Genomic DNA, 22,083 nt, shown 5'->3' with positions numbered 1-22,083 from the left:
CACACACACACACACACACACACACACACACAGAGAGAGAGAGAGAGAGAGAGAGAGAGAGAGAGAGAGAGAGAGAGAGAGAGAGAGAGAGAGAGAACTTTGTGAGAAGTATTCTTCAAATATTAACTGCTTTAACAGAAGCAAAAGAAGGTATTACACACTATTATTTACAAAGCTGGTCTATCTGGAACACACACAAACAGTATCAGATATAACATGTCTTTACCACCAACACAATATAAGATTGGGTACCGATTATGAAGAGGTGACACACTCACTGGTTTGTAGCTACAGTTATGCTAAAACGAACTAACTCTATTTTGTAAAAATTGAAATTTGAAAAGAAATAGAAGTCAGGACAGTCTCTAACAATAGGCCATTGCCATCACTGCTTGACCATTACAAGCAGCTAGGAATGATTGTTTTGTGCAGTCATACTATTATTCCTGAGTAATCAATGATTTAAGAAGCATTCATTTACTATAACATCAGGACTCATGTTCGCAATGTAATAGTACATAAGAATTTGAAAATGAAGTAAATCAGTTTATAAAACAGTAGCAGGCACAATACAGAACTTTGTGGAACTACATCTATGCGCTATACCAAAACAATACTTTTTTCTTTCCATCAGCTGAATTCTTTAGAACAGTTATCGATAATTTAAAAATATGAAATGAATCGGCCTTTTGCTACATTAATGATTCCACAAAAGTTTTTCTAGTAAAATTTAAGGAATTATGCAGTCTTATCCATTGATTGTTGTTGTAGCCTAGTACCTCAGCCCGAAAACTTGTTTCAAGCAGCTTTACATACTAGTCCATGCTGCACAATTCTCTTCTCCATGCATAACTACTGCAACTCCCATCCATTTGAAACTGCTGTACTGTACTCCCAAATGTCTCCCTCCATATTATATAATGCACATTTTCTCCAACATGTAAGACACTACTATTAAAAATACTTAATAACAGTTTCATTCAGTGTTCTGTTAAGAGTCACATCATTATGTTCAACGGCTGGTTAATTTGTTGTTATAACTGTAAATTTTATATGAGATATGCAATTTTTTCACTTCATAAATTTTTAAATTATTATTTTATAGTTATGGCTAGACAAATGAAAGGCTATAGAAGCACACATGGTCTAGGGAAAGATACATGACACTGACAGACAAATTAAAGAGACAACCTAAGAAAAGAGAAGCGGCTGCATCAATATCAAGAGCTCAGATTGCAAAGAAGGAAAAGGTGAAAGACAGATGTAGGTTGAAGGGATTTATAAGAGGGCTGTACAAGGGAAACAGACCTGAAGGAAATAATATAGAAAGGGAAGAAGAAGAGGAAGCAGGCCCTGTATAGAGATGAGATGGGAGATGCGACACTGTGAGAAGAATTTGACAAAGCACTGAAAGACATAAGTGGAAACAAGGCACATGGAATAAAAGACATTACCTCAAAATAACTGAGATACTTAGTAGGGCCAGCCATAACAAAACTGTTTCACTTGCTGAGCAATATATACATAATGTTATCATAGGGATCACAAGGACAAGATTAGACTAATTAAAGTGCGAACAGAGACATTTAAACAGTCATTCTCGCCCCCCCCCTTTCATGTGAATGGAAAGGGAAGAAGCCATAATAACTGGTACAAAGGGAAGTACCATCTGCCATGCACTTCACATTGGTATGTAAAGTATGTATCTAGTTGCAGAGATAGGTGAATTACCCTCAGACTTCAAGAATAATATAATCCATCCCATTATAAAAAGGGTGGATGCTGACAGGCGTTAATATTACTGAATCATCAGTTTAATATTTGATAGTTGCAAAATTATGACAAATTATTTGCAGAAGAATGGAAAAACTGGCAGAGCCCAACACCGTCTGAGATCAGTTTGGTTTCTGGAGAAATGTACGAACTTGCAAGGCAATACTGACCCTACAACTTTTCTTAGAAGAAACTGAAGAGAGCCAATACCTGTTTATAGCATTTGCAGATTAAAAAAAAGAAAATCTTTTTGACAATGTTGACTGGACTACTCTCTTTGAAAGTTTGAAGGTAGCAAGGTAAAATACAGGGAGCAAAAGGCTATTCACAACTTGTAAAAAAAGCAGATTTTTATGTCAAAAAACATGAAAGGGGAGCAGTTGTTAAGAAGGGAGAGACATGGCACTTTGTACCACTGCTAATCATTTCCCTGGATGAAATGGAGTGGGGGAAAAAGAATTGTCTGTATGCCTCTGTATGAGCCCCGATTTTTCTTCTCTTCTCTTTGTGGTCCTTACTTAAGTTGTCTACTGGTGGAAGTAGAACTGTTCTGCTGTATGTTGTAAATGCTGGTTCTCTAACTTTCTCAAAAGCACTTAAAAAAAAAAAAAAAAAAGTCTTCTTCCCACCAAGGTTTCCCATTTCAGTTCAGAGAGCATTTCTGTAATACTCCAGTGTTGACCAAAACAAACTGCAACAAATCTAGCAGCATGCCTCTGGACTGTTTTTGTAGCCTATCCCTAATGTTATTCAACCTGTACACCGAGCAAGCTGTGAAGGAAACCAAGGAGAAATATGGAAAGGGAATTTAAGTCCAGGGAGAAGAAATAAAAGCGACGAGATTTGCTAATGACATTGTACTTGTGTCATAGATGGCAAAGGACACTGAAGAGCAGTTGAACAGAACAGATAGTCTTGAAAAGATGTTATAAGATGAGCATTAACAAAATAAGAAAAAGGGTAATGGAATGTTGTTGAATTAAACCAGTCACTGATGAGGGAATTAGATTTGGAAATGGTACACTAAAGGTAGTGAACGAGTTTTGCTTTTAGGCTGCAAAATAACTGATTATGGCCGAAGAAGAAAGGATGTAAAATGCTGACTGGCAATAGCAAGGAGCACATGTCTGAGAAAGGGAAGCGCTGAATATAAATCTGAGTGTTAGGAAGTATTTTCAGGAGGCAATCTCGTAAAAAGGTGAAAAGTGGACGATAATTAGTTTAGACAATAAGAAAATAGGAACTTTTGAAATGTTGTTTCACAGAAGAATGCTAAAGATTAGACTGGTAGATTAAATAACTGGAGGAAAAAAGTACTCTATTGCACAACCTGGCTAAAAGAAGGGATCAGTTGATAGAACTATTACTGAGGCATCAAGGAATCGTCAACTTGGTAACAGGGAATTGTTTGGGGGTCAAAACAGCAGAGGAAGATCACGGTTCAAATACAGTGAACGGGCTGAAAAAAAAAATGGATCTGAGCACAATGGGACTTAACTTCTGAGGCCATCAGTCCCCTAGAACTTAGAACTACTTAAACCTAACTAACCTAAGGACATCACACACATCCATGCCCGAGGCAGGATTCAAACCTGCGACCGTAGCGGTCGCGCGGTTCCAGACTGTAGCGCCTAGAACCGCTCGGCCATGAATGGGTTCGAATGGATGTAGGTTGCAGCAGTTATGCAGAGACTTGCACAGAATAAACTAGTGTGGAAGACGAAGATGACGACGACAACCAACTAAACAACAACGATATTACAGTATTAAACTACAGCATGTTTTTTTATTTGTTCTAGCTCTCATACAAAATACCATTTTTACATTATTCTTATGAGTGGTAGAAGATTTTTCTCTGATTAGTACATTAGGAAGTTATTTTCCAGTAATTACAAAAATTTATCATGAAACACATTCCATTTAATATTTATATCTGGTTACTTATAAAGGCCACTCCAGTTTGTGCCTAAAGCTATTTTTAAAATAGTTGGCCTTGGTATCATTAATTAACACTTACAGATTTTCACGTGCTACATAGTACTACGATGTTTATCTTAGTTCACCCTCTGTTAGAGACAGCACTTTCACTTTGGATCCAGTAAGTCATGATCAGTCACGCCTCTGTAACATTTTGCAGAAGTTCTTTAGGAGAATATCTGCAATTACTTATTATTAAACAGATATTTATTGTCCGTCTTCATTGTATTAATGTGTGTTGGAAAATTTTCCTACTGAAATCAGATAACCAGAGAGCATACAGTACATAATCAACATGTCTAATAAACATTCCACACAACTGCAACAGATACAAAGTCACAAGTGTAATTCACAGTTTTCAGTGACATCTCACCTGCTCTAGTTGCTATGAGCTGCTGTCTCGAGTCCACTTACTTTCACATTTCTGAATTTGCATTTTGCTTTTTTTTATGTGACAGCTATTTGAAGAAGGTGCTGACCTAGAGCTATTGGCAATTTCCCTATCCCTGGATTCAAATGGCGTTCCGACAGGCAGGTGACATATCTACACATGAATCTGCAGCTGGCCCAAACAAACACTAAGTTCACGTCTAATATCCTAAGTCCCTGTATGTAATTAACTGACTTTGGCTTGCAATGCATTTCTACATAATCAGTAGCAGTCTTTTACTGTACTTTCTTTTCCTTACAAAACTGCAGTATATCCCAGCTCTAACAGAGGGACAATTTAATTAAATCTCGTGTATAAATGTCCCTGGTATTCTAGATGGTGAACATAGTGAGACATGGGAAAAGAGAACAGTTATTCTAGAAATGAGTTCAGCGTGCTTCATCTGATTTATTCTCTCTCTGTGTTGAAGGGCACAAAGAACGGTTTTCACACTTTCGCTATAATCACATTTTACTTCAATTATGCTACGAAATACTAGTCTGGTGACAAACTGCATGACATGGTGAGGATGTATACCAGATGAATGAGCAGCAAGAGTGCAATACAATGTTAGTCATTAAACAACCAGTAGGGGCCTCTGCAGCGTTCTAGGAAGTCCACTCTGATACCCATGCACAGTCACTGATGATTTTTGTAAGCACTAACAAATAAATTTCATGTAACATGAATTTACTAAGGTCAAAAAAACTACATGCAAACAATGACCAAGAATATCACAAGAAGAAAGTTAAATTTGTACTGGGTCAACAGTAAATATGTTGTCTCCTATGATTCAGCTCTTGGTCCTTTCCTCCTTGATCTACAGGACTCTAAATCTGTGGTGTCTGCAAATGATACTAGCATACTGATATAGGTTCCAAACATGTACACTATGTGATCAAAAGTATCAGAACACATGGCGGAAAACAACCTACAAGTTCATGGTACCCTCTATCGGTAATTCTGGAATTCCATATGGTGTTGGCCCACCCTTTGCCTTGATGACAGCTTCCGCTCTCGCAGGCATACATTCAATCAGGTGCTGGAAGGTTTTTTGGGAAATGACAGCCCATTCTTTACAGAGTGCTGCACTGAGGAGAAGTATCGATGTTGGTCGGTGAGACCTGGCACGAAGTCGACGTTCCAAAACATCCCAAAGCCCAAAGGTGTTCTACAGGATTCAGGTCAGGGCTATGTGTAGGCCAGTCCATTACAGGGATGTTGTTGTTGTGTAACAATTCCACCACAGGCCGTGCATTATGAACAGGTGCCCAATCGTGTTGAAAGATGCAATCGCCATCACCACATTGCTCTTCAACAGTGGGAAGAAAAAATGTGCTTAAAACATCAATGTAGGCCTGTGCTGTGATAGTGCCATCCAAAAAACAAGAGGTGCAAGCCCCCTCAATGAAAAACACGACCACACCATAACACCACCGCCTCTGAATTTTACTGTTGGCAGTACATACACCATACCCACACCCTATCGGATCACCACATTGTGTACTGTGATTCGTCACGCCACACAATTTTCCACTGTTCAATCATTCAATGTTTATGCTCCCTACACCATGCAAGGCATTGTTTGGTGTTTACTGGTGTGATGTGAGGCTTACAAGCAGCCACTAACCCATGAAACCCAAGTTTCCTCACCTCCCGCCTAACTGTCATAATACTTGTTGTTGATCCTGATGCGGTTTGGAATTCCTGTGTGATGGTCTGGATAGATGTCTGCCTATTACACATTACGACCCTTTCAAATGCCAGCGGTCTCTGTCAGTCAACAGATGAGGTCGACCTGTATGCTTTTGTGCTGTACATGTCCCTTCATGTTTCCACTTCACTATCAACATCGGAAACAGTGGACCTAGGGATGTTTAGGAGTGTGGAAATCTCGCATACAGACGTATGAGACACAACTGACACCCAATCACCTGACCACGTTCGAAGTCCCCGAGCTACGTGGAGCATCCCATTCTAATCTCTCACTATGTCTAATGACTACTGAGGCCACTGATATGGAGTACCTGGTAGTAGGTGGCAGCACAATGCACCTAATATGAAAAACATATGCTTTTGGGGGTGTCCGGATACTTTTGATCACATAGTGTATATATTAGATTCAGCCAGGAGATAGTGGAACAAGCCTACAACTGGCTCACAACAAATGGTTTAAAACTCAAATCAACAAAAACTCATTATGTAATTCAAGAAAACTAAAAGAAATTTTTGATGTCATTATGGAACAAAAGTGATAGTACTGGATATTTTAATAAAAAGCAGTCAGATCACAATAATATTTTCCTTTTAATTCTGGTAACTGGTTCAGTCTATAGGGCCATCTTTGCTTCCATTTTTAACTGCCTTGAATGCAGAAGCACAAATGTGAATCACATTACTTCCTTTGCACTGATATACCAATGGATTCTGGTAGAATTCATTAGACTCAACATCTTATAGGCTCTAAACATGTATATAGAGAGAATATGATCTAATGACATACACACAAATATCCATGCTGTAGAGCATCACCGTTAATGCTCTTCTAATTTGCCTGTGTCAACAATATGAGAATATTTACAGTGTGAAAATGCAAGTAATTGTTTATGAATTATTGAAAGAGTCCTGTAGAGAGCTCTTTGTCCCTGAAACGAGTTACATACTAATACCATCATAACAGCATCTGAATTGCTACTTTGGGGAAACATGGAAAACTGGATGGTCAGAGCCGGCCTGTGTGGCCGAGCGGTTCTAGGCACTTGTCTGGAACCGTGTAACCATTACGGTCGCAAGTTCGAATCCTGCCTCGGGCATGGATGTGTGTGATGTCCTTAGGTTAGTTAGGTTTAAGTAATTCTAAGTTCTAGGGGACTGATGACCTTAGATGTTAAGTCCCATAGCGCTCAGAGCCATTTGAACCATTTTTTTGGATGGTCAAGAAAGGGCTTCCAATTGTCATCCATCAATATCTGTATTAGCAGTATATATTTAACACATTGACATGAAACTGAAAAGCTATTCTGAACATTATAGAAATCTTAGCTCTCTTTCCACAACCTCCCTACTGTCAACACCGGTAATGGTACTGATGCTTGTGCAGTAGTTCTTGCACAGCCATTCTGTGAGTAAAGTAGAATGGCCATGAATGAAGGTACTTGGTACTCTCCATAGTTGGGGAATCTTAAGATACTTTGCGAGAAACAGTTCTCTAATATCTCATTGTTTAGATGCAGCATCTTTCTCAAACTGTCACGGCAGTAATGTGGACTATAGTATAACATGTAATATGCTGACATTACAATAGTAGGAGATAGGTTATAAAAGACAGAGGTCCCTGTTTGAGTTCTGGCCTGACGAATATTTATACTCCTACATCACTGCTGGGTCATGCTGGTTTGGCTAGTCACATCAACATCTATACTACACAAGTAACCATCTGGTGTGTCGCAGAGAGTGTACAGTGCACAATGCACTTGGTAAGGATTCCAGAAAGAACAATACTAAGAAAGATCAAACAATGGAAAATGCAAAATGGAAAGTAACAATATTATAAAAAGGATAGTTGCTACAAACTATACAGCAGAGATGCTGAGTCACAGATAGGCACAACAAAAAGACTGTCACAAAATAAGCTTTCGGCCAATAAGGTCTTTGTCAAAAATAGGCAACACACACACACACACACACACACACACACACACACACACACACACACACACACGTCTGCAGTCTCTGCCGACTGAAGAGAGAGAGAGAGAGAGAGAGAGAGAGAGAGAGAGAGAGAGAGAGTGTGTGTGTGTGTGTGTGTGTGTGTGTGTGTGTGTGCGCGCGTGTGTGTGTGTTCGTCGTGCCTATCTCCAACTCAGCATCTCCACTATGTGGTGAGCAGCAACTATCCTTTTCAAGTATTAATACTAACTGTCGGATAAGAGAATATGCATCACCTTCTTCACTGATGAGTTACAATTTTTAAAATTTCCTACATTTACTCACAGCCTAGTATCTGCTTTCCTGAATGCTGGACTTATTACATCTTAAGCGAACAACAATGCTAAATATTTGACATGTGACTGAGTAATTATTTTTCAAAATTATAGTAGTCAAAGGTGCACTGGACCTTCAAATTGCCTTCGAAATTTTTGGGTATTTAATGTGACTTTCCACTGTAAATATTCGTAGGCCTACAGGAACCAATAAAAAATTCAATATCACACAATAATTCAGGATACACATAAAATGTTTTATTTCACATGTTATTCCTGCTACAAAGACAGACTAGTGATCAGCACAACACTATCTTCCCCCACTGCAGCACAAATTCCATTAACTATGATACAGAAAAATGCAACCAGCTATTCAAAACTGTATATTCTCCGAAAATCTGAAACAATGGCATTCTGAGTGCTGTGTGTAGTCAAACACTTGCATACTTCCTGAAAGATGATGCTATGAGTTATTAAGCTAAATAGGTGTATATTTTTAATCCAACAAATACAAATGCTGGTTAATGGCAAATCACCTTTGATCCTGTACGAACAACTAAAAATTAAATAAAAACTTCAAATTGTTTCAGTATGATAGTGAAGAGTATAAACCCACAGTGAAAAGCCCCAATTTACTTTTAAACCAAGTATATTAAACAATAATAATAATAATAATAATGGTGAAGTTACATAACCAAAGCAGATGGGCTGTTATCACAGTCAAATTATTTCTCTGTGAATTTGGCAATTAGCCCAGTTGACAGTAGAAGTTAGTTAGTTTTGTCCCGATATATTTAATTTGAATGGTTTACCAATTCTAATACTGAGGTCAACAGAATAGAACAAATAAGAGGAAAGACTATAATTTGACCCACTACTGATTAAATCTTCTTGGGTTTCCATCTGGATAGTTGTGTTCAAATTCCATGACGTTGACAATCATCTAAACAAGCCCTCAGATGAAAGCCCATGAAGATTTCATCCAGGCACAAACTGGGAAAGCCTACATTCACATATACTGCCCTCCTATTGTTTTAAGTAACACTATTTCTCAACTAATCTGATATTTAAAATTGACATGTTTGTAAGCAACAACAGGAAAAAACAAGCAAATTTAAATGTGGGTATTTAACAGTCCATGAGACAAAAACATAATACTATTATTCAATGACACAATTTAAAGTAGATTTTGTATTTATCTCCTACCCAGAGCTCCATACATATGATACCGATAATCACTTTCCCATATTCTGAGTACACAAAACATATTAATGAGCAAACTATATCCTAGATATGACAGAAAAGAGAAAATCCGAAATATTTCTACACAACTTAAAGTGCCACACTTAACTATGACATCAGTGATTCAGTTTCACATAACAGTCACAACAGGAGGTAGTAGAACTAGATTAACCATATCACCAATGTACAAACCTATGTAATAAATTGAACACTGAATGACAGCTTACACTGTCTTAAGAGCTCTCATGTCATGTAAGTAAGATTCAGTCATTCTAGTTCCGTAAATAGTAAAATCTATAAATTAATAACCATCAGAACACACATGAGTAATCAATTTCATATGGCATTTCAGGTATATTTATATTCCACTCTAATGCAATAGCTCTAACAGTAACATCATATACAAATCTTTTATTCAGTTATGCATCATACAGTATGTTTATGATCAGCACTTCAGTATCCTATTAAGAGAACTTCACTACAGCAATCTACGATAATCATAATATGCAGATCTACATCTCTGTTGTTACACACTGTATTCATATTAGTAACAATATGTGAATGAAAGAAAGACAATACCTCTGACACTACAACAACAATCCGTTTTCTACGGCATATATCGAGACAGAAGATTTTTACCACTGTATAAACTTTTTATAACAGTAACGTCATTTTCTCTAGTGGTTAATGTAGAATTACTCATTACAGCAGCAGAACAAATATGCTTAACTGGAGTATCATGATACAAACACAAATCCAGAACCCTGGCCAATGACATGGGCTCAAAAGATGTTGAGTGTCCATACTGTCACTGATAACTAAGTAACAAAAACTTTGATAGCAGGATGGCCATAAAAAGCATTACTCCCCAGCTATGTATTTTCTGCGGTGTACTAGCAAGAAATTACACACACAGGAACATGTTTCATTCAACAACCAAAGTTTACTACCAACAAACAGCTAAACGCGTGATGTGAAGCTCAATGGGTTTCCAACAAGGTTATGGAATCCCAATGTTACAACTTTATTTGATCTATATCTACATCTGTACATTATGTTCGGGAAACATCGCGTCCCAAACACTTCGTACGTGTGACTGTATACGGATATATAATTGGATTGCCACTAAACAATAATTCCGATCAGTTTATTCTCGAGACTACAATGACATTAACAACGCACTGATCGTTAGATTCCAGCCAAACAAACAATATGGAAAAATTAAATTAAAACGCACACGACCATGACAATATAGATATTTTATATATATTGAAGTCTAAATTACACGTATTATATGATACTGATAAGTTGCAAACAATAAGTTCGTGACTATGAAGCATAACGAAGTCTGAATGAGCAGGATGCCAATTCAAACATACGCAAAATAATTAAAAATTACCTAACACAAGAAAAAGTGTACTAAAATGTTGGCCAGAATGAGTAATCTGTAAATTTGAAGTTTCTCAACAGTGCACTGGTACTTCCTAACTACACCAAAACAGCATTCCACCAACATAAACAAACAATTTTTGACAGACCTGTCAATGTAAACATTAACACAAAATGTATCCAAAGTTCACATGTTATACATTAACAACTGTTAAATATTGCGGCTATATCCCCATATCATTTTTGTAACAACACAAATTTTTCTGACACTGCATACTTACAATTTAAACCCTTGCGTCTCAACCCCTGGTGGATCTTGGGCCTCCATGCTTGCGCCCAAGAGCGTAGCTGTTTCCCGAAAGAGTGTAGCAACCTGCATTTAGGAATCCGCCTTTCCGACACCGTGATAAAACACAAACTTAACACTGTTTAATCCACAGGAACATAGTACACAGTCAACCTAATGGCTGTCCATTTAAATATGGCTAACCAAACGAGCATCGAAACCTCACCCTTTAAAAAGAGTGAACTCCTCCGTGATTGGTTAACGGTTTGATGAGGAAAAATCAATAACAAGCAGTGTGTTCCATTTTTGGCGTTCGCTTTCTTTTTTCAAACCCGCCATATGTACTCTTGAAGAACCACAAACGAAATTTAAACAATTAAGAACACCGCCGACGAAGTAGTAACACAGCACACGCCCCCAGAACGACAGCCAGAGAAAAATACAAAATCCTCCACGTACAGTTCACTCCTTCAGCGTTCTACTATGTCTTTGCTTCTTAGTATTTACTACGAGTGTCCTTCACAGCTTGACGTTCGCAAGTAGTTACCTCTCTGCAATTACTCAAGGAACATCTTTCCCGTCAGAATTACCGTTAAAAGATTACATAAAAAATTATTTTGCTTTCTGTTACATTGAGTGGATCAGCCATTTTAAAACGATTCGCTCGTATGCAAAAAGAATACGTACTGGTCCTAAAGTCGAAACATATCTACAACGCTGGAATATGCTTTTCTACGAAAACACAGAAAACAAAGTTACAGCAGAAAATGCTATAGCACATATCAGAATCAATTTTAAGCTTGAAATATTAATAATGACAATTTTTTATCATTCTGATTTCCTTAAATTGATTTCGACGTTAATGACAATTTTTACAGGAATATTTCTGGCGTTTATGTTTTGAATATGCATTTTCAGATAAAACACAATAACACGCAAAAAGTGTGGCCTCTTAACACAACGTTTTAATATTCTTATCCTTAATATATTCAGTTAGTTACCAACTAAAAACAACTAAGTGAACGGAACAAGTAAAAAACTGTCAAAAACAAAAAGAAAACAGAGTCGTCAAAATCAGAAGTTCTCTCAGATAAGTCTTTATTAAATAGAGAAACGAATGCTGATCTCTTTCATCACAATATATTTTCAAATATAGAAGATAAATAATTTATGCTATTTATTTACTTGTTATGAACCTTTTCAAGAAAATTATGAAACATGTGTTAAATATCCTACAAAAAGTATAAATGAATATAAGAGTAAGTAAAAATATAGTTATGTTAAAGTAAGATGAGAAAGCATACACAACAAAAATGTGGAAGTAAAAAGTCTGGCATGACCCCTTCAAAGAAAAAACTCTGGCATTTGCCTAGGTGATTAAATAACATCATGAAAAAACTTGACGATGATTGTTGAACAGGGACATAAAGCCCACGTTTCTTAACCAGCCATTACTTCACAGAGAAGTTGCTACTCACATGTAGGTGCATTACATTTACTTTTAGAAATTTTGTGGTAAACAACAGAATGTTAGACGTCCCAGCAAACATCGGTATTAAAGATCTCATCACTTTTCATCTATGATTTCTACATCCATCAATAGGCGTACGGACAGACACTAGTGTATGTGAAAGAATGGGCAAACAGAGAACGGAAAAAATAAACATTCTTATGACCTATACTACATAAATACTGTTTCCTGTGATGAATTTATATTTAGGTATGTAATGGAAAATCAGAGTAAGGTGTTACTTTGATTGGTTTCTGAAATCTGACTATACACTGATGTTCTCACTGCCATTTGAAAGACGCGTTTCACGGGGTAACACACTCCTCTCTCAGAATAATAATAGTATTACGAATGAAATTATGTAAATAGGGATGTCTGTGATTTAAATTAAGGGAATATGATTGAAATCAGTTGAAATTTAAGGATAAAATACAAAGAACAAATATAATTAATAAGAAATGACTGCATTATATAGTAGTGGAAAGTTTGCAGTGACATATTAGAAAAGTGATTCAGACTGCCAGTCAGTGGAATAGAAAATAAGAATTTTACCGCTTTCACTGTAATTTGTGAAATTTACAAGTGCCATTTTCGTCAGCTGTAAGAATAGTTATGAGAGATATGCTGCTATAATCTATCACATATCACTAAAATAAGTAATTCAAAAACTACACTACGTGATTTGTCTATGGGAGCCGCTAACTAGGATTTTTGAGCTTTCACTCAATTACTGAAGAGTTATAATGGATGTAGTTATATTCAAATATAGAATGTGATAATACAAGCATATTTCTATATGATTCGTAAATACAGTAGCTCATTTATTTGAATTTTACTGTCTCATCATACAAATAAATGCATTCATACACAATAAACTTTGAATATAAAGATTTTCTAAAAGAGATGAATTTATAATTCAATGCATTACAAACAATAAAGTCACCTGTCCTATCATGATAAAACATATTCATATATTCTGTGTATGTTTATATTGGGGCTATTTAGTTTCATTATATTATGATGACATATCCTATACCATTGTGAGAAGTACCCTGAATGAATGAATAAATAAAGTCTGAGAGTGTTTGTAAGAGAAGTAGCAAGTATTCTTTATTAAACAAAGTATGAACCATAGTTTCATCTAGTATAAATATTGAGGTATTTCTTAATTACTCTAAAGAATTTTGACAGTCTATTTGGTAGGAAATGAATGTTATAACACATGATGTAGAGCATGCAGGAGACATTAATAATATATCCAGAACGAAATTTTCGTTCTGCAGGGGATCTTTGCCCTTCACAGGCAAATGTTCTACCAACTGAGCTACCCAAGCTCGCTCACGACCCATCCTCACAGCTTTAATTCCGCCAGTACCTCGTTGTACAGTGGTATGAAACTTCTTGGCAGATTAAAACTGTGTGCCAGACCGAGACTCGAACTCGGGACCTTTGCCTTTCGTGGGTAAGTGAGGAGAGGTCGTGAGTTGTTCTTGGGTTGCTCAGATGGTAGAGCACTTGCCCGCGAAAGGCAAAGGTCCCGAGTTCGAGTCTCAGTCTGGCACACGGTTTTAATCTGCCAGGAATTTCATTAATAATATAAATAGTCTACCTGACAAATCAAACTTTTCACTTGCAAAACTCACAAAATCTCAATAGTTCATTTTTCTTATAATTTCGATGAGTTAGGCAAAAATATCTCCATTTTTATATAAGGGAGCACTAAGTATCTAGTTATGGGGGAAATTATTAATAAATCTGAGCACCACTGAGTTAAGCAGGTGAGATATATATTCAGGTATTCACAACAAATAAAATCATATGGAAAGTACAAGTTTGTCGGTATTTTTAGATTTCTGTGTTATTGTAAACATAGAAGTTAAAATTTAGGAACTTATGGCATTTGACCAGATTCTCCGCACCTAAGAAATCTAAATTTGGAACAGTGTGTATATTGTTTAAAAAGTAACAGGGGCCACATTTGTAAGACAGCTGTTACTTATAAGCTCATTGCACTATGTCACAAAATAGGAAGTTGATGGTTTACTGTAATATTAACGAATCCAGCAATGGTATGCAGTTACTAAATATATGTGGAAATTGGATATGGATCCTAATGTTTTTCTATGCCCCCTCTCTGCCCCCCTCCTCCCCTTCTCTTTGTCCCTTTCCTCTTCCCTCTCCCCCTCACTCTCTTCATCACCTCCTCCCACTCTATCTACTCTTTGCCTCCTCCTCCTTCTTCTCTTCATCTCCACCTGCCACCTCTCACTGCTCATATCCTTTTTACCTCTCTCTATGTGTACTATTTCCCTCTCTCTCTGTCCATCTCTTCTTCCCCCATCTTTCTGACCTTGAACATTGTTTACTGTTATTGCTGACGAAACCGTTGTTGGGAATTGAAGTCACTTAAAATGCATGGGTGAATTAGTTGTGGTGGTGGTGGTTGTTTGGATGTTTAAGGGGGACTAAACAGCTAAGGATTAGTTGTGATCGTTGGTATAAGGGTATGGGAGACCTCTTCTATTGTTGTATCTGTAAGGATAATAGCTTCAATGACAATTTTTAGCATAGTTTTAATCTGCAAATGGGTAGGATTACAAAGTTTTGAAAGATTTGGGTTCTGGAGTAGTATTCTAATCATAAGCTGATAACCCATAAAGACAACTTTCCTCCTTTCTGTTAAAACTGACTGCAAGGAAGAAAACAAAAGACATATTTGTGTATACATTTCGTGATGAAAACTATGTATAACGAAAAAGGATCTATATGGGGGAAACAATTTTTGTAATGGTTTAAATGCCTTTCTATAATAGTTAAAATTGACAATGAAAAAGAAAACCAAACTGCACATTTTCAAATCCTCGCATAGCCTAGTATTTTCTTTCATGCAGTCAGTTTTAACAGAAAACTGGACATTTTTGTTAAAAGAAATATGTAGCATATGTCCATCTCAATGTTTTGTGGAGTATCATGTAAACATTTGAATTAAGTCAGTCAAAAACCTTTTGAAAAGTTTTTAACTGGCTTAAAAAGAAATTTATAGCTAATTGTAGCTCATGTCTGTCAGTAAGTTTAATAGAGTAGCATGTAAAAATTTAGAGTAAACTGGTCAAGAAATTTTCGAGATTTTTGCTGAGAATCTTTCTCCTTTATTTAGAATATGAGTACTTATATACCTTCCTTGACCAATGTACATCACATTTTTACATGACACTGTAATACACACACACACAGATATATATATATATATATATATATATATATATATATATATATATATATGAAGACAGAGAGAGAGAGAGAGAGAGAGAGAAAGTATTGAATCGTCTAAAAATTTAAAGTAAGTTACTTCATAACTCTGGTAACAACATTAAACAGTGACTTGTCTTTATTTAGTAGTGCAGATATTCTGTATACTCTTATATATAATAGATATTAAAAATGCATAGCCTATGTCTACCTCAATGTTTAAATGCATATGTTAAAAATATGTAGCCTATGTCAGTCTGAACGCTTATTAGAGTATCATGTAAAAATTTGAAGTGAAGTGGCCAAGAACGTTTCGAAGTTATTGGTAACAGCGTTAAACAACGAGTTTACTTTATGCAGTAGCATAAAAGTATAGATTAGTTTGATAGGTGTGAAGCCAATGCGAATATCATAGGTCCATAAAGGCAATACCTTGGACGTGATGTCATTATTATGTGTAGCTCATGATAAGTGTCTGTTCTGCTTCATTTAAGTGATCAGACTTGTAATATGGATGTTTGTAGCCAACACTTGATTTTGGTTCTAGGATTTTTACTTTGAGAAAACTATTTGTTAATAAATTTATCTAACCAATTATTCAAAGAATTGTCTTTCATTCTTCTGTTTGGTATCGATCAACATCCTTTTCTGGTTAATTTATTTTACTAACGCCAATTTGATGGGGCCGATGACTTCACTGTTTGGTCCCCTCCCCCCAATTAACCAGCCAATCCAATATGATTTGTTTTCATAACTGTCCTTCATATTCATGTGCCTAGTGCATCTTTTTTCTCTTCTATTGCCCCAAACAAAATTCACACACCTATAGATAGAAAATTCCACATAAAGGCCTGATGAAATTATTTTTAGATCTGTACTGAGTTAACATTTGTTATTCTGTTCAAGCTATACCCATATGTATGGCGCGTGTTTCATTGTTCTGAATACATCACTCATAATCATGTGTTAAATGCGACTTCTATAATGCTAGAAATAGTATTTCGTGTAATATCAGCCCAAAATTATGCGATAGAGGTGAAGGAAAAGCTTTTTGTTTATTGATTTACATTTCCTTAAATGTAGCTATAATACCGACGACTTTTGCAAACAGCATACTTAGATTAAATCTGTGGTGCAGTTGTCCACAGCAACAGACAGCTGTTAATGTCGCTTCTTTGGCGTTTTTAATCAGTCTTGAGGCTGTAAAGGTACACAAGACACAACACCAGCAGAAAGTATCCACTAGAGTGGACTGCATGCATTTGCAGCCTCAGGACCAATTAAAAACACCAAATAAGTGACATTAAGAGCTTTCCACTGCAGTCAACAGCTGCACCACTAGTTTAAAGCAATAACATCACTCTAATAAATTTATTAGTACTTACGTATGACAGTGGTACATACATTTGGGTTAATATTTTAATATATTAAATGTTGAAATACCATTAATGCTGAAAGTATGTAGTGTTTAGGTTAGGGTGAGGATTGAGGCACACTCTAGAGAAAGAAGTTTAAGCAATAGAACCCCACAAAACGCTTAAGAATGTACCAAAAAGTAATGTAAACTTATTTCATCAGACTATTGGAGGACTGAGTAAATGGTAGAAGAATTACTTATCTGTTTAGAAAATTCTGAGGTTCTGAAAAGAAAGGAAACCTGTACCTTTCTGAGCACCCATAGCCATTGGATTCAAGAAGTTACTCATAAGATATTACGATGTAGCATCTTACACCTGCTGAACTAATATGGGAAAAGGAGGAATTGTTACATATATTAAGACAGAACCAAGTTTAAAAACAATGAAACAAGTAAATTTTGTAGTGATCAACACATAGAAGTATGTTCTTGTGAATTAATACTGAAAAATAGTTCACTTTTAATCGTAACTGCACATAGACCCCCTACTGGGAAATTTTGAATCACTTATGAGAAATATGGATTCCCTACTGTGCTCTCTGCCAGACAGCAGTAAGCAGTTAATAGTAAGTACTGATTTTAGTGTATATTTTCTAAAGGATTCTGATACAGAAAAAGATCAGAATCCCTTATTCAGATCCTAAAATTTAATCCCATTACTCTGTTTTCCAACTCAGGTGAATAATGACAGTAGGATCCTAACTGATAATGTTCTCTTTGATGAAGCTCAAAACAAGAAAATAGCTATATATTCAGTAACAAATGCTCTCTCCGACCATGATGTACAGTTGATTAGGATAAATAAAATAGCATCTTACAGCAGTGGTTCTCAAACTGTGGGGTGCGACCCCATTGGGGTGGAGGGGGGGGGGGGCGGTAATGACGTGCAATAAGTGGGCGTGGTATGTATGAAAACCATTTTTAGTGACAATTACATTTCAAAGAAGATGGCACTGATCTGGATTCAGTTTCGGCCAAAGTCACTGTTATGCTAGACGCCATCGAAGACAATAAAACTGTGGTCATATTTTTAGCATTGTTTGAAATTATCAGGCGAGATGGGCGACGTCAGCCACTTGTGGAATCGCTCATTATCAGCTTCACTGTGACTGTATCCTCAAATATGGCGCACAGTGCAAATTTTGCCTTCTGTATCTCCACGCGTTTTTACAGTTTCCAGACTTTTTGAGGAAGACTTGACTGCAGTATGAAGCGGTTCCTGGTTGGTGACAGACTTGAAGACATCAGTAGTCTGTCAACTGGCGGAGAGGAGGGAGATACTCCAATGGCGAAAACGAGAAGTTATGATGAGAAGTATTTATTGCTAGGTTTCACTAAAACTGCAATCAATGGTGAAGAGCGTTTGCAGTGTGTAATTTGCTTAACCATTTTAGCTGCTAATATCATGAAGTCTAACAAATTAGAGTCATCCTGAAACCAAAAATCCTAAATTAACAAAAAAATAATAATTTTTTGTAAGGAAAATCAATATTTTATTGTCTACCTAGAAGAACTTTATTAAAACGACGATTGTGGCTTCTAAGGCTTTTTTTAGCCTCATACCAAATTTCACATAGGATTGCTAAATACAAGAAACAACACTCATACGCAGTTGGAGAAACTCTGGTTTTACCAGCAGCAATTGATATAGTATTAACAATGTTTGGTGATTCCTTTGCTTAAGTAGTATTACTGTCTCCAATGACACAGTAAGTAGTAGAATTTTAAACTTTCTGAAGATTTACTCGAGCACTTAATCAATAAATTGAGTAACATCTGTTTTGCACTTCAAATAGACGAAGTGAGATATTCATAAAGATGCTCATTTGATTGCTTATGTTTGTTTTGTTGATGAGTTTAATATTCAAGGGGAATTTCTTTTCTGTGAGCCAATACTGGAAACAGCTGCAGTTAAAACCTATGTTGACACAATCAATACCTTTTAATCAAATCTGGATGTCATGCAATAATTACACTGGATTGTGCACTGGAGCTCGCTCATTCTTTGAAATTCATGGTGGATTGCAAGTGAAATTTAACACTGTAGCTCCTGATACCATATGGACTCACTACATAATACATTGAGAGGCTCTGGCCGTTAAAGAACTTGGTCTACCGATTCAAGAGGTGCTGCAGTCGGTTACAGAAATAGTTAACATTAATTAAGCAACATTTGTAAATTCAAAGATTTTAAAAGTGATATGCAAGGAGTTGGTTGCTGAACTCGCTCAACTGCTTTTTTTAGCAATACTCGATGGTATTCACAGGTAAAGTTCTAAAAAGAATGTTTGAAATTAGGTGTTCTGTTTCTGAAAGAAAGAAAGTCTCTCTCTGGCAGACTGTTTCAGTAATGGAGATTTTCTATTGAAAATGGCTTACCTGACAGACATCTTTGAGGAACTAAATATTCTTGACAGTTCATTTCAATGTGACCAGGCAACTATACTATTTTGAGATGGAAATTGAAGGCATTAATAAAGAAATTAGAGCTCTAGAAAACCAAATGGATAGTGACATGTTAAATATGTTCCCTACTCTAGTGACACTGTTAGAGGACGCAGACTAGCCGATACTTCTGAAAGCCTGTGTTCTTCATCGTCTTGCAACACTAAAAATTAACTTCTAAAAGTAGTTCAGCGACGATTATGATAAATTTAACTTTATTAAAAATCCATTCAAAATGCTCATGGACCCTAATCTCTAAATATAAAAGAGAAAGAACAACTTATTAATCTCACTTGCGATACTTCACCAAAGAGAAAATTTAATGAAATGTTATTGTTGGAGTTTTGGATACATATTAACAGGGAATCGCCAACACTGAGCCAAAATGTAATGCAGATCCTGATTTCCATTTTCAACAACATAGTTGTGTGAGACTGACTTTTCATCTTTGGCATCTCTGAAGTTAGACTATCGTCCAGAGCTGAATCCAAACAAAGAATTTCGAGTGGCAGTTTGTGCTGTGACACCATGCCACGTCTTGATAAACTTTCTTCTCAAATGCAAGCTAATCTATCATGTTGACCTTTGTAATCTAAATTTTCAATGTCCTTGTAAGCCTCATTTGCTGGACTGCAATTATCATTCACTTCATGGTGTTTGAATAAATAAAAATTTAACAAAGCTAAACAATTTATTTCATATTTTTGTCATAATAATTCATGTAGTTTTGGTTTCTGTTGCACAAAATCCTTCTAAACTGAATTTGGTAAAACAGAGAATAAGGCAAAGAAAATATAAAAATGACTATTTTTTATTAATGAAAGTAGCTCTGGAGAGTGGCAGATACTACTTTTTGTCGTGAAAAGGAGCCCATTGAAAAAATTTTGAGGACTACTGCCTTATAATATAGACACTCCTCAGTGGAGATGAGACTAATTAATGACTCAAGAATATATGGTCTTAAGAACAGTTTACAAGAGATGACCTAGGATAGAATTTATAAAAACTAAATGTCGACATAACATTACTCTCTCAAGTGATAATTTAATATCAGTATTCGCAAACAGTTTTCTGTACAATCTAAACTGAAGGCACATTGAACAGCCAAGCATAAACCATTGATCACTAGAGGGATTAAAGGTTCTTGTGAAAAGCAAGGAAATCGTATGTGTTAGGAAGAACAAGTAAAAGCCCTTAGTAGTTGCACACTACAAAAATTGCTCAAAACTCATGAGAAAATTTACTAAATAGTCAAGGAACATGCACATTATGTCAAAATCAGTAATTGTAAAAACAGAGTTAAGGCTATATGGAATGTAATAAAATGAGAGATAGGACATCAAGACTCAAAACAAGATATATTATCACTATTAATTTAAATGCAAGGGATTTAAGTGATCAGTCACAGGCAGCATACAAATTTAACAATAATTTCATAAATGTAATAAAAATATGGGGACAAACAGTTGAAGAGAAATATCAAAAGGGTATGTTGAACAAGGACAATAAAAGCCCCTCTATAAGAAAGTCGATAGGTGAGATGTCAGTAACTACCGACCCCTTTCAGTACTGACCTCATTTTACAAAATTTATGAGAAAGTCATGTGTTCTAGAATAGTATCCCACCTGAGCAACAATTATATCCTCAGTATATCACAGTTTGAATTTTTAAAGAGTTCTAAACTGAGAATGCCAATTACACATTCACTCATCAAATTTTAAAAGCACTAAATAACAAAATGACGTCAGTTGCTGTTTTCTGCAACCTATCTAATGCATCTGGCTGTGTGAAAATTCTCTGGGATAAAATGAGATTTTGGAATTGATGGTATAGCAAATCAATGAATAAAGCCATATCTAACTAAAAGAATGCCGAAAGTTATACTTAATAATTCAACCAAATTAAGCAGGGGAGAGTCTTGTGCTTGGGGAGAAATCTCTCATTGGGGTTCCACAAGGCTCAATCTTAGGTCCATTGTTGTTTCATATATATATATATATATATATATATATATATATATATATATATATATATATATCACCTTCCCTCTACTATACAACAAACAGAATTAGTTCTTTTTGCAGATAACATTAGTATTGTAATTAATCCAAACATACATATAGCAGCAGAATTAATGGTAAACATTGGGTGGTTTTCTACGAATGTCCTTACTCTCCATTTCAAAAAGACACAGTATTTTCAGCTCTGCACATCTAAAGGTAGTACACCAATTATGAGTGTAACACATGATGAGGAAATAAAGAATTATCGTGGAAACTTCAAAATTGATGAGAATTTAAACTGAAAAACGGAACACGTTTTGGAACTTCTAAAGCAGCTTAGTTTAGCCAAATTTGCACTTAGAATCATTGCAAATCTTT

The 22,083-nt window shown here is 36.0% G+C and overlaps 1 protein-coding gene across 1 annotated transcript in view; it reads right to left on the bottom strand.

The window, feature by feature from the left end:
• The window catches only part of LOC124721122, a 229,347-nt gene extending 217,707 nt beyond the window's left edge, over nt 1-11,640 (bottom strand). Inside the window, exon 1 of the mRNA XM_047245938.1 lies at nt 11,076-11,640. Within this exon, the coding sequence (XP_047101894.1) occupies nt 11,076-11,173 (98 nt within the window). The 5' untranslated portion in view covers nt 11,174-11,640. The remainder of the gene's footprint in view (nt 1-11,075) is intronic.
• Between the last annotated feature and the right edge of the window lie 10,443 nt (nt 11,641-22,083).

The sequence above is a fragment of the Schistocerca piceifrons genome, chromosome X, assembly GCF_021461385.2.
Source record: "Schistocerca piceifrons isolate TAMUIC-IGC-003096 chromosome X, iqSchPice1.1, whole genome shotgun sequence".
NCBI classification, from domain to species: Eukaryota; Metazoa; Arthropoda; class Insecta; order Orthoptera; family Acrididae; genus Schistocerca; species Schistocerca piceifrons.
This window is presented reverse-complemented; position numbering and strand designations above follow the sequence as displayed.